Source organism: Mastigoproctus giganteus, chromosome 7 (assembly GCF_048544385.1).
Source record: "Mastigoproctus giganteus isolate SK-2022 chromosome 7, ASM4854438v1, whole genome shotgun sequence".
Taxonomy (NCBI): domain Eukaryota; kingdom Metazoa; phylum Arthropoda; class Arachnida; order Uropygi; family Thelyphonidae; genus Mastigoproctus; species Mastigoproctus giganteus.
The window spans coordinates 216,796,536-216,811,336 of NC_143581.1; the positions used below are offsets into that span (position 1 = coordinate 216,796,536).

General features: G+C 35.9%; 1 protein-coding gene across 4 annotated transcripts in view; it reads left to right on the forward strand.

Annotated features, from left to right (window-relative positions):
- Positions 1-14,801, forward strand: part of LOC150083681 (extracellular matrix organizing protein FRAS1-like) — an 866,422-nt gene that overhangs the window by 163,758 nt on the left and 687,863 nt on the right. For all 4 annotated transcript variants that reach the window (XR_016547213.1, XM_090378121.1, XM_090378123.1 and 1 more), the window contains exons 12-14: positions 5,443-5,590; positions 8,420-8,566; positions 8,818-8,958. Coding sequence is in view for 3 of the 4 variants with exons in the window: in XM_090378121.1 (XP_090234247.1) it covers positions 5,443-5,590; positions 8,420-8,566; positions 8,818-8,958 (436 nt within the window). In the remaining variant the exon portion in view is untranslated. The remainder of the gene's footprint in view (positions 1-5,442; positions 5,591-8,419; positions 8,567-8,817; positions 8,959-14,801) is intronic.

The window sequence follows — 14,801 nt, forward strand, 5'->3', positions numbered from 1 at the left end:
ATCAACAGAACAATTCCAAACCAGCTGAAACAGCTCTATATCATCATATGGCCTCTACCAAATTTCCTGCTGAAGACAGTACACTCTGACAGGAAGTGCTCGGCAGGTATTTCCACACACAAAAACATGTCTATCAGAATGAAACATTGTACAGAGAGATTCATCACCCCCATTGCACCTTCTGCTACTATTCCAGACTCCATAAAAATTGGGAATGATACCAATCCTAATACTATTTTGCACTGGTGACTATGATATCAGGCTTGCTTGTGCCTGGCTGCCCTGCCATTCAGCCCAAGGTTATATAGCTTCCTGTGGCCTCTTGGACTTGCTCTATGATGTTTTCCACAGAGGCATCTCCATAGCCAAGTGGGCAGGAGCAGCAGCGCGTAGCACATGCTTCTTGATTAGACCGGGGTTCGAGCCCGTGACCACCAAATACGGAGGATGCGGAAAGGTTAGGGAATGACCACCGCATATCCCCAGAGCAATATGGCCTTAGTTGCTAATGCTCCTAAAAACCAAATAACAATAACAATTTTCCACAGATGATATGCATGAGCCATGAAGTACCCTTTTTATTGTTCATTGAACACGTTCTGTGAGTTTTCATGGCTGTCCAGACTTTTCTTCTTGACGTATCACTACAGTCTTCCATCTTAGAATAACATCTGTGACAGTGGAGAGGTTCGGCTGTTCGGTTTGATTGGTTAAGTAACTATTGCACACACACACACACACACAGAATGGTTACTGATATTCCCATCCAACCACCATCCCAAGTTTCAAGTCTGCAGGTTCCAATCCATGACTCGTACTGGCTTTTTAAGGTACTGCTACTGCTGGGGTAGATCCACAATATTTATATTGGTATGCCTCAGTTGATATGTATATATGGGGGACTTCTGGCATGACAATCAATATTTATGGAGAAGTACTGACTGCTTTTTTGGTTACATAATGTATTACAGAATAATAATAATAATAACCCGGCGAAATACAAGCCAATCACATTCCTCCAAATGATGTACAAGATCCTGACCAGCTACATAACTAAGAAGATATCAGACCACTTAGAGAGTCAGAACATAATGGCCGAACAGTAGAAAGGATGCAAGCGGAGCAGCAAAGGATGCAAGGAGCAATTAACCATAGATGCCACAGTTATGGAGCAAGCTTTCAAGAAGCACCACAACGTATACACAGCCTACATCGATTACTGTAAGGCCTTCGACTCTGTACCTCATAGCTGGCTAATAGAGACCCTGAAGATCTACAAGGTCAATCCAATAGTGACAAACTTCGGATCATTATCGGATTTACCTTGTAGATCACTATCGGATTTACCTTGTAGATCACTATCGGATTTACCTTGTAGATCACTATCGGATTTACCTTGTAGATCTTCAGGGTCTCTATTAGCCAGCTATGAGGTTTGGAGTCAAAGGCCCTGCGGTAATCAATGTAGGCCTTGTATAGGTTGCGATGTTTCTTGTAGGCTTGCTCCATAACTGGGGATCTGTGATTAATTGCTCCTTGCATCCTTTTCTCCTCCTCATGCATTCTTTCAGCTGTTTGGCCATTATTTTCTGACTCTCTGAGTGTTCTGATTTCTTCTTGGTTATGCAGCTGGTTTAGATCTTGTACATCATTGGCAGGCAGGTGATTGGCATGTATTTTGCTGGGTTCGTCTTCTATTCTGGATATCATGACTTCATCTCTTTCCACTTTGGCTACTCTGGGTTGTATTTCTTCTTGCTCCTCCTCCTCCTCTGGTTCCGTAATATGCTGTTCTTCCTCTGGTTCCATATTCTTTGTTCTTTGTAGTTGATCGCTCACATCTTGCTTGATTTTTTTCCAAGATGGCAGGGGCTATAAGGTTCTTCGTGACGATGGTCCTTCTTTGGTTCGCTAATCGCTGTTTGGTGACCTGAATATCTGGGAATCGGTTTCGCAACTTGTACATTGTCATATTGGTCTCTAGCCTAGTTATTTCATAGTATGCTCATGTGATGTACATATTCATTTCGATGGTCCACTTCATGTGTTGGCTTCTTCTTCCTTCCTGGGTGGTCACTAGCGCAGTTGCGAAGGAAGCACTTCCAGTTGGTGGGGCTGGATGCTATTGCACCTCTCTTGCAGTAGCCATATAGGGGACAACACCACTTGCTCCACTGTCTTACTCAGGAGACTGTTTTCAACTTTTTGATCTGACCCTTCTGCCTAAGGTCTGATTGCAAGTGACTTTATCCTGTGCCACACTTGATGCAGTATGATTAATATTTCTCTGCGACATCATCCATATATGGAGGTGGACTTGTTTAGCTTCGGCTTATGTCCAGTGGGTTTTTAGTTCTCGTGAGTGACACCAGGTGGTGGTACTATCTGCCTCATCCGTCTCTCTGACCTTGGGGATGGTAAGTCCAATGGAGCAACTTTTGCGGTTCTTTATTTATTTTTTTATTTTTTATTATCATTATTATTTTATCATTATTATATCGGTCTCCCAGCGTAATAGAGCCATGTTCGCTTCCACCAGGGTGGAATTTGAGCCCCTGTCCATCAGGCTGGTGGTCCAGTGTCCTAATCAATGGGCCATTGCACCCCTTTTATTATTATTATTATTATTACACAGTATTACAGTATTATTATTATATAACAACTCTTAACATACACTGAAGCCCTGTCAAGCATGATTTTGCTTATCCTTTTCTCATTCATGAAAAACATTTATGAGACCATACCTTACTCCCATCTGTTTTGCAGGCATCTCCAGGAATATAATTTCAGTGATTGGGAGGTCTTGCTGTACCTAAATTCCTTCTAATATGGCTAAAGTATATAAATTCCTTCTAATATGTTGAAAGTACATAAATTCCTTCTAATATGGTGAAAGTACATAAATTTCTTCTCACATTGAAATGAAAGTTTTACTGATTTACTTCTGTGTTTTCAGAATAATGTTATTAAATTTAGTAAAATTTGATTTGGTTGCCTTTTAAATTTGAATCAGATAAACCAAAATTAAATTAATAAGCTTTTCTGAAAATGTTCAGAATGACATCATCATTAAATCTCCCGTAGATGTACAAGGGGTTACCCAAAAGTTCCCAAAGTGTATTTACAAAATTAATTAGACTCGCCCTTTGTCTTATTCACCACTGTCACCTTTGAAGTAGTCCCCTTGAGTGGTGTAAACACTGATTCCAGCACTTCTCCCAATTATTTGAATGCATCCTGAAAGTCCTTCGTCATAGTGTTCAGCACCGCCTGCGATTCAGTTTGGATATCCTCTATGCTGCCAAATCTTTGACCCTTCAGTTTGATTTTCATTCTTGGGAAGAGGAAGAAATCTCAAGGGGCTAAGTCTGGCAAAAAAAGGGGGTGGGGATGATTGTCATGTTATTGGATGCCAAAAACTGTGCCACAGTGAGAGATGTGTGGGCCGGCGTGTTGTCATGATGGACCCAGTTCTTTGTGCGCAACTTCTCTGGATGTCTCCTCCTGACAGCTTCCCTTAACTGCCTCATTACAGGTGCATTATAGCCTTAGTTGCTAATGCGCCAATAAAACCCAACAACCAACCAACCAGCCTCATTACATCTCAGTAGAACTTTGCGTTGACAGTCTGGCCAGGAGAGATTAATTCCTTATGGATAATCCCATCAATGTCCAAAAAACAAATCAGCATGGACTTCACATTGCTCCTTGCTCTTGTCAGGCTTTCTTTCGTGGAGGCTAAGATGGGTTCTTCCACTGAGATGATTATTGCTTGGTTTCTGGGTCATACCCATATACCTAACTCTCATCACCAGTGATGATCATAGAAAGGAAGTTTTGATCACTCCTAGCCCGTTCTTGAAGGTCTCTGCTAACTTCCATGCATGCTGCTTTTGGTCTTCACTCAGTAACAATGGCACGAACTTGGCTGCAATCCTTCTCATATTCAACTCACCTGACAAAATCCACTGACTTTCTGTATGATAGTCCTACAGTGCCAAAAATGTCATGGATAGTCCACCTGCAGTCTTCATGGATCACTGCCTGAGCTTTTGTGACATTTTCCTGGGTGGTGCTTGATAATGAACTGACTCCCAAAGCGATCATCGTCATCAACTGACATTCAACCGTTTAAAATGGTTAAACCATTAGTAAGTGGTTAAATCTGGCCTAAAGCGCTGTCACCAAAAGATTGTTTCAACTTCTTATGGGTTTCTGCTGCTGTATCGTTGAAAAGGAAACAAAACTTGATGAGTACATTGCTCTCTCACATGCAAAGTACTGCATATGGGTAGAAGTAACCCCAGAGAAACGTACCAACTGTGTGGTACTACACTTAAGGTGGTAGAAAATGAAAAAGACCTGGGAGTAATTGTGCAGGCAGATATGAAGTTTTCTGACCAATGCAGACAGGCTGCCAGGGCAGGTCATGGGGTTTTGTCAATGATATATAGGAAGTTTGCTAGCAGGGAAAAGGAGGTGATTATCCCTCTGTGGTCTGACCATTGTCAGGCCATGCCTGGCAATGGTCAGGCCACGCCTTGAGTACTGCGTACAGGTCTGGAGGACTCATTTTAGGAAGGATGTAGATTTACTTGAGCATGTACAGAGAAGGGCAACAAGATTGGTGAGGGGAATGAAGGGATCCTCTTACCAAGAGAGGCTTAAGTTCTGCAAATTGCAGTGGCTGGAGACTAGGCACCTGCGCGGTGATCTGATTGAGGTATATAAGGCCTTGAATGGGTTGAGCACGCTGAATTCTGATGGGATCCTTCCACTTGTTCAGATTACGAACCTAAGAGGGCATAAATTCAAATTAAGAAAAGACAGATGTAGAATAGATGTGCAGAAATTTGCCTTTAGCCAGCGGGTGGTTAATTGCTGGAACAAACTTCCATCTGTCGTTGTGGAAGTTGATAGGTTGAATAAATTTAAGGAGGAACTGGACAGGCATTTGGTGGGAATGATGTGATTTTTTTTTTTTTTGGCTGATGCTGCATAAGCTCATACACATGCTTTCTTGCATCACATGCCACTACTACTACTACTACTACATCAGCCATTGCAACAATCACAAACTATGCAAAACACATATCCAAAGAACTGCACATAAATATTCAGCGACTCTGTCCAGCCTGATGCCATATGGCACAGTGATTCACAAAGGATGCATCAAAGGATACATGTTGCTGTTACCTAGCACCACAAGTCCGTACTGGATGTAGTTCCCTTGTAACAATCAAATTTTGGGAACATTTGGGTAGCACCTCGTATAACTAAAAATATTGTGTGTATTTCCTAACCTTAAGATTTAAGTAAAGAATTATAATATATGAATTTAACACTATATGATAAAAGTTGTTTTAGTTTTCAATGCAGCAAAATAATATTGTGTTTATAAATTAGTGTCAAATTTCAGTTTAATTTTGATATTATTTTCAGAGTGGTCAGTCATGGAAAAAAAATAAATGCACACTTTGCAGTTGTATAGATGGAAAAGTGATGTGTTTTTATCAGGAATGCACACCCTGTCCAGATGGCTTTGTTGCTGTCCATTTACACAATCACTGCTGCCCCATTTGTGAGAAAGGTAATTAATGCAATAAAAAGTAATATGTTTATATTAGGATATTTCATCATTCTAATAAAATAAAAAATCCCTGAAATTTGTAATGAACTACATTAGATATTGACTTTTATAAAGCAGTTGTATATTGTGTTATTGTTATTTAATTATGGTATTGTAATTCATTAATTACAATGCCACACATCATTATTAATTCTAGTAATAATAGTTAAGGATATATTTTTGTAAATAGGATTAATAATTTTCTTTAATGGTTAATTACAACTCTAGTTTAGCATTTTTCACTACACAACTTACATTGGTTATTTGAAATAATGCGAAAAAGTGTTGCTGTGAGACTGAATGAGATATTTTACCATTTTTATGTATACATGACTCATTGAAGTCATAATATTTATTTTATTCTTTTTAAATAGTAATAAATAGCTTTTATTCATATAAAAGCTATTTATTACTATAATTAATAAATTATAATAATAAATACTATAAACCATATTTTGTACTGTAGTAATATTATATAACAATACCTTACTTTATATACTTTAATATTGCTGAATGCATAAGAAATTAATGAGACCTATTCAGGATTACTCAGTAATCTAGCTGTAAACATTAAAAACATTTAATTCTAAAGATTAATAAAAATAAAATAAATGTTTTAACATGTTATTATTTATTAAGAATTTTTATTGAGAACATCTCAATTCTGGAACAGCTGACCTGTAGCTCAGACTTTGCTCCCTGAGAGTTTGAGCTTTTTTTTTTTTAAAAACTTAAAGACATTAATGTGGGCAAATTCACACACAGTATGGAACTTAAAGTCCTTAGCTTCTATATGAAAAATGCCCTCAGAAAATGATATACAGCGCAATTATGAAACATTTATTGGTCTGCCATAAACACTCTATAGATTGTCAAAGGGATTATTTTGCAAAAGAAACTAATTCCAAGAAAATAAGGATACCTACAACTCTGAATAACAGATACAGTTCACTGATTTTATAGACTACCTTTGTATAATAGATTATTTAGGAATTTAAATATTGATTTTTTTCCCCTTGTGGAAACAAAAATATTAACATGTTTCATGTTTTCAGGAGAGTGATTAAGTTGATAATATACTTAAGAGCTAAGGCAAAATGTGAAAATAACATTGCATTAGTATTGACAAAGTGATGCAAGGAAGCAATCTTATACAGTACTTATCCCTTTCTAACAATTTGTTCATTCCTTTCAGTTTAAACTATCTACTAGTACAACATGAGATGGAAGTTTTTTCAACAATAAAGTTACTTTTGGCTGAAGGCAACCACACATCTATTCTGCAGCTATCCTTTTTCAGTTTTAATTTTATATCCTTTTGTGTTTGTTGTCTGAGAAAGCATAATGATGTCATCAGAATTTTGTTTACTCTTTACTTGACCCATTTAAAGCCTTCAATACTTCAATTAGGTCATTACAAAGATGTCTAGCTTTCAGTTGCTGCAATTTACAGAACCTCAATCTTTCTTTGGTAGAATACCCTTTTTACCCAAACTAATCTTTTTGCTGGTCTCTGTATACTTTACAACACATCTACATCCTTCCTAAAATAAGGTTTTCAAACTTGTATGCAATATTCAAAATGTGGCCTAACCATTGTATTAAACAACAGAATGATCACCTCTTTGTCCCTGTTGGCAAAATTCCTATGTATTATTGACAGAACTCTATGAGCTGTCCTGTTAGCTTATCTGTGCTGCTCGGAGGCTTTCTTGTTCGATTATACAGTTACCCTGGGTCTTTTTCATTGTCATTTACCTGGTGTTTGGCACCACCTAAATGGTATGTTATTCTGGGATTACTGCTGTCCAAATGCAGTACCTTGCATTTATCATTGTTAAACTCAATTGCCATTTTCCAGTTCGTCTACCTAGTTTTTCTAGGTGGACAAGTTTAAAAATGGTTTAACGTTGATAAATGCAAGGTACTGCATTTGGGCAGCACTAATATCATTGTTCTGGAATTACTGCTGCCTAAGTGGTAAGAGATAGAGAAACCAGTGTGGCACCTAGTACTGAACCCTGTGGGATACTACTTATAACATTAGTCCATGAAAAGCAGTGGTCATTTATAGCTACTCTAACTCTTACCAATTAACCTTACTTTTATGTATAATAATAACTTATGCCAATAATGTCAGTTTGCAGCTTTTATACACAGTATAAAAGCAACAGTTGTTCAGTTACAGAAGTGTGAACTGAAGCTGTATGGCAGTTGTGCTGGTAGCACCTGATGGTAATAGGAAATATTAGAACTGTACAATAAAATTATTATTGAGAATAAAGAAATTCACTGGAATAATCTTATGTCTTAAAGTATTAATGCAGATTATATTATTATTATTTATTATTATTATTATTATTAATAGCCATATTGTGCAAGGAAGCCTGAGGCTTATGCTGCACCAGGAAAAAAAAAAAATTCCCAAGTTGCCCTGAGAGAGAGAGAGAGAGAGAGAGAGAGAGAGAGAGAGTCAAAAGTAGAAGGGAATCACCAAGAAAGAGAAGGATGATGATATCCAGCTCAGGACCCTGGGTGTGCCAAGCCCATACTCACCAGATGTGAGCCCCCTTTTTATGTTAACACTTTTTTCTTGAATATTAAGGAAAGAACAGACATTAAAAGCTCTCAAATCTTCTCTTATGAAGCAACAATACCTTTGAAATAAATTGATGTCTTCTAAAACCGTTTTGTGTATAGTTTTGGTGAAATTTTAATGAGTTTGATATTTTTGTGTAATTTGCAAAAGAAATCATTTTAATGATTGTTTTTTCTTTTTTTTTGGTTTAGTGGAATGTGATAAGCAATGTCAGAGGTGTCTGAAAGGAAAACCCCATAATTGTACTAAATGCAGCAATGGAAAATTACTTACAAATGATGGACGCTGTGTTGATAGCTGTACTGTGGGCAGTTATCTAGGAGGAAGCAGATGTTTGTGTAAGTATATTCTTAGAATAGTTGAATTGTTTATTTTCCTGTTTAAAATTTCTGCAGTGTTATTATGATTCCTGCTGAAAATTGTTTTATTATGTAATACATCATATTGCTCAGAAATAAAACTTAAGACTACTAAATTATTTTCTGAATAGTATTTTTTTTTTTTTACATAATTCAATTTTTTTTTTACAACACCTGAAATATTGCAGAATTTTAGTATCCATGTGAAAAAAAATATTTCATGTATTTAGCATGTCACCATACCTGTAAAGAGTGTTTTGGGAATTTGGAGTCACAATGTGTCAGCTGCCATTCTAATAACATTTTCAGAGATGGTTATTGTGTTGAAGAGTGTGGTTTGGGTTATTATCTTCACGAGAATCAGTGCCATGGTGAGTACAGTGATCTGTTTAATTTAATTAATTCAAAGTTTTTTTTATATATTGCAGGATATGATATTTCATTTTATTGAAATTTAAATGCATACTTAAATATTATTTAAACATAGGCTTGCATTTATGTAATGTACAGGGTAATTCAGGAGGATTAGTAAATATTTTGGGAGATTATAGTATCTATTATTCTGAGTAAAAAAGTTCATATATAAACATGCGTTCAATTCTCAATGGATACGGAGATACAACTGTGTGAAACTGGTGCGCACAAAGCCATTATGAGAGGTATTAAAGAACGATAAATGGCTTATTGTTTGTATTTATTGACTTTTTGAATGATACAAAACGCAAATAATTGACAAATTTTTTACAGTTCACAATAAATGCACTTTGCAACTCTTGTGGTAATATTATGTGTTGTTCTTCTGAGGTCTTGGTGTTCCTCTATGAGGCCAACAGTATCCAAAATGCGAGCGAGCAATTTATCTCATGTATTCACCTTTTGTTTGTATACTGTGCTTTTCATCCATCCCCGCAAACAAAAATCTAATGGAGGGAGGTCTGAAGACCTTGGTGGCCAATGAATCGGACCACCGCTGCTGATCCATTGTTCAGGGAAAGTTCGATTTAGATATTGTATCAGCAGATGGGTATAATGTGCAAGAGCTCCATCATGCTGAAAGTACATACCAATCTTTGTAGCCATAGGAACATCCTCTAATAGTAGTGGAAATTTGTTTTGCAGAAATTCTAGTGGAAATTTGTTTTCCTGAAATTCTAGGTAAATGGACCCTGTAAGTTGCATGTTTTGGATGATTTATCTGTTTTGCTGAATGAAAAATTCTAGTTTATGGAAAAAGAAATCCTTTCTATCCCTGCAACTATTGCCCAAGACTGGCTAAACTAGTCATGGAATGAAAAAATAAATTCCCCAATGGTTCCTCTCATATGGGTGAGATTTGAACTTACACCTTTTTCCACATAGTATGGAAGGACAGTGATCATGACTGTAGTACTAACAAAAAGGGCAGAGTCAGTGGGTGATATTCCTCTCAGCTAGTACTTAAATTGGAAAATATTAACAACTAGGATGATATTTGTTACACATGTACATAAATTTTTTCATTGACAAAGTTTAAAAGTAAAAAACAAGAAAACTGTCATACCTCAGTACAGATACTTCTAGAGGGGTGCACAATAGTAAAAAATACACCAGGCAGATATTATTAAAATAACAAAGTCTGCTAATAATGAAAAAAAAAAATTATGTAAGAAGTATAAAAGTTAGACCACTACAATGCATAAATTTAGAAATAAAATTAATTTATTGAATGGCAAAGTCACCTTTAGAAATATAGGCTGAATAAATCAGTAGAATATGGAAATGGAAATATAGTAATTAAAATAAGAAAGAAATTGTTGGGGATTACTATTCATTGCAGCTGATCTGTTGCAACCTTCAACAGCAGATTTTGGGGGTTATAGTCTAGGAAAAATTCCATGGGACATATTTAACTACAGTGTGACTTCATGGTAACAACAACAAATGTAGAAGGAGGAAGATTGTGATTGGTCTGTATTTAACATCTTAGATAGTATGAATCAGAGATGTAGTACTCAATACGTTCTACGTTGATAATAATATTTGTAAAATAATAAGAGGAGTATACCTCAATATAGTACATAGAACACTTCTGTATGATACCCTCCAGAAATTAAAACAGAAAAAGAAAAAATCGACAACTTACCGGTACATTAGAGTAAAATATAAATAATTAAATAATTAAAAAACAAATTTAATACAATTCAAATCAATTTAAAACAATTAAAAATCAAATTAACGCAATTAAAAGAATCTAATGAAAATATTCAAAACGATTTTCCTTCCTGAAGCTGACAATGCTTTTTGACCGTATGTCATAATCACTGGAATGAAAATTACCGAATCGGGTTAAACCTGAAACTTAAATAGTGATTATTTCTCTTCGCGCATGCGCATAAAGGTCCACGCATCGGAGATCAAATATGGCCGCCGAACATTAACAGAATTCTCGTGTAATTTAATTTCTGCGGTTTCTGCAATTAATAGTCGTGTATAATTACATTGAACATTAAGTATTTTGGCCTTGTTAAATAGAAAAGTATGTTTTTCGTTAATGGCATGAAAGGCTAATTCTGATGCTGCTGAACGAGAAGCATGAAATGAGGCTTCATGTTGATTTACACGAATATTAAGAGAAAATCGCATCGAACCTTGGTAAGATGAGTCGCAGTCACCGCAAGAAATGTTGTATGCCAGATCATTAATTTGTGTTGCGAATGCAGAAAGAACTGAGCGATTGTTCAGTATAGTGTGTAACTTCTGTATTGGCCTGGCTACAATTTTAAATTTGGTATCTTTAAAGAATCTATTAAGCTGTTTGTGCCACTGTTCAACATATGGGACAGAAATAAAATATTTTTTGATATTACTGTTGTTGTTCAGTGTAGTATTTTATATCCTATCCTTAGCCTGTACCCTAATTCAGTTTATTGTGGCAATGGAATAACCCCTATTTAAGAACCTGCTAGTTAATATTTGTATTTCTGAATCCAAAGCAGATTCCGTCATTGAATATTTATAGGCATTTAGAAATTGATTAAAGATAATCGATCTTTTGTAGGTGAAAGGTTGATAGCTATTATAATGTAGAAGCATACCGGTGTTTGTAGGTTTTCAATAGATGCTAAATGTATTTTATTCGAGTCCCGGGTAAGCGTGAAATTTACAAAGTTTAATGACTTTGTATCCGTATCCTCCCTTTCCAATGTAAATTTGAGTCTAGAATGAATATTATTAAACGATTGTAAAATGTCTTGGATAGTACTACTATCAGTAATAACTAGAACATCGTCTAAATACCTCCCATAGTATGTGATACGGGGTTGAAAAGGTGTCAAATGTATATGCTCAATTGTTGAGAGATAGATCTCTGACATTAAGCTGCTCAGGCTCAAACCCATTGGTAATCCAAAAATTTGTTTGTTCACCTTGTCTCGAAAGGTGATGTAGTTGGCCTCAACTACAGTTTAATTAAGTGAAAAATTTCCTTAATAGGTAGCTTCGTATAATTAATCGGTGTCGAGTTTTTATTTAACATATCCCAAATAATATCTAATGTGTATTCAACGTTTACATTCGTATATAACGAGGTAACGTCTAGTGAGAATAAATTGTCATTGTCGCCGAGTCTACAGTCTTTAAGATTATTAAATAATGTATCGTAGTTCTTAATCCCAAATTGTATTACCTGTCTAAAGGGTTTTATAATGTTATATACATGTGTGGCTAAGGATGAAAATGCCGAGTTCCTGTAGGAAACAATAGGTCGAATAGGAAATCCAGTCTTGTGTAATTTTACCTGACTGAAAAGTGCAGGAATATTGTATGTTCTGGCCTTCAATTCCTTTAACTGGACCATAGTAATGTAGTCATTTTTTCGATACGTGGTTAACGTTTTATTGTATTGATTGACCAAATTGGTAAACAGTGCCGGGTCTACTTCAAGATAAGTGGAGGTATCTGAAACAACTGAATCTAACTTATTAATATAATCAGGTTTATCTAGTATTACCACTGTATCTCCTTTATCTGCCCTCTGTATAATAATAATGTCCTTATTTCTCCGAAGTTCTCGTAAAGCTGAACTGTTATGTGTATTCAATTTAGGAAGTCGTGTTTCTTTTATGTTATTCACTACTTGGTGAACTTGTTGAATAAATACATCTTTTTGTGGAACATTACGAAGTACAAATTCAATATCAATTACGCATTGTTTTTTAGGTAGTTTTCGAGGTGGTAAATTATAATTTAGTCCTTTGGATAAAAGCAAAATCTGGTCCTGCGATAGCGTACATGAGGAAAGATTTGTAACCTGTTGATATGTCGGTTCGTTGAATACTGGGTGAGGGGGGGATGTTCGTGAACTAGCTGACATATTCTGGTAGTACGTTGTGTGTCTGTGGGGGGTGGTTTTCATCCAACTTGTATGAACTTGGTCACAAGCCCGCGACAATGTGTTAGAATTCGCATGAACGTGTCTTGACCTATCCGATAATGTTTGCAACTTATTAACGTGTCTGTTTTTTATTTCTGAGGCCTGTGCTTCCCATCGCAAATCTATGGAGGTCTTCAATACAGACCAATCGTTCGGATGTAGATAATTTTTTAATTTATCGCGAAGCTTCCTAACCTGAGAAAGGTATTTTTGTTTATTTGAATATCGAGATTTTAAGGCAAGCTTAACAATATTACGCGATGTCGCCAGTGTAAGTTGTTTTATGCCTGAAATTTTTTGATTTAAATTAACCCTGGCAAACTTCAGAACAATGTTGTTTTGAAGGCAATATTTTAGAAAAGAAATATGGTAACTTTGGGCCGAGTACCTTAGTGTAGATTTAATGTAATTTTGCACCAAGCCATTCAAAAAATCTCCCATAATTGTGTGTATCGATTGTTTACTACTGAAGAGACAGGAAGTGAATGAAATAGTCAATAAGAGTTTAAAAAATGAATTAGATAGTATGAATCAGAGATGTAATACTCAATACGTTCTACGTTGATAATAATATTTGTAATCTTTAATCAGTTTATCTTTAATCAATTTCTAAATGCCTATAAATATTCAACAACGGAATCTGCTTTGGACTCAGAAATACAAATATTAACTAGCAGGTTCTTAAACAGGGGTTATTCCATTGCCACAATAAACCAAATAAGGGTACAGGCTAAGGATAGGATACAAAATACTACACCAACCAACAATAGTAATATCAAAAAATACTTTATTTCTGTCCCATATGTTGAACAGTGGCACAAACAGCTTAATAGATTCTTTAAAGATACCGAATTTAAAATTGTAGCCAGGCCAGTATGGAAGCTACACACTATACTGAACAATCGCTTGGTTCTTTCTGCGTTCGCAACACAAATTAATGATCTGGTATACAACATTTCAAATTCAAAAGTGGAATTCAAAAGTACATCACCAAGGGTGTCAAGACTAATATTCAAGATTTCTAAGAGGTACAAGCTAAAAATTATAATGATTTATGCACCAACATCGAGCCATGATGATGAAGAGGTTGAAGAAATGTACACTGAAATTGAGAGTCTTCTAGATGAGCAGAAAACCCACTACACTATTATTATGGGAGACTTCAATGCTAAGGTTGGAAAAAGGCAAAACAGCGCAGAAAAAGGAACTGTAGGAAATTTTGGAATTGGTGAAAGAAATAAAAGAGGTGAAAGACTTGTGGAATTTGCAGAATCTCAAGGACTGTCAGTAATGAACACTTTTTTCAAGAAAAGGGTGAACAGAAAGTGGACATGGAAGAGTCCAAATGGATTAACAACTAATGAAATCGACTTCATCCTCACTAACAGAAGATATATTGTGAATGATGTTACCGTCCCGAATAAGGTAAATGTTGGAAGTGATCACAGAATGGTAAGATGTACACTTGATATAGATGTAGGAAAGGAAAGGAAAAAACTGACTCGAGTAAATAATACAAAGGTCTTTGAAATAACAGAGGAGGAGAAAAAGCAGTATGTACTGGAACTTAAGAACAAGTTTGAGCTTCTGCAGACTGCTCAGGACCAAGATATCGACGAGGAATATTACAACTTTCTGAAAGTGATAAAGCCCAAGAAACCTATAGGGAAACAGAAATCCAAAGAAGAAAAAATTAGTCAAGAAACACTTGTCATGATGAACCAAAGACGACAAATGAAGAGCAAGAAAAACACTGACAGGGAGAAAATTGAGTATACTGAGTTATGCAAAGCCATTAGAAAG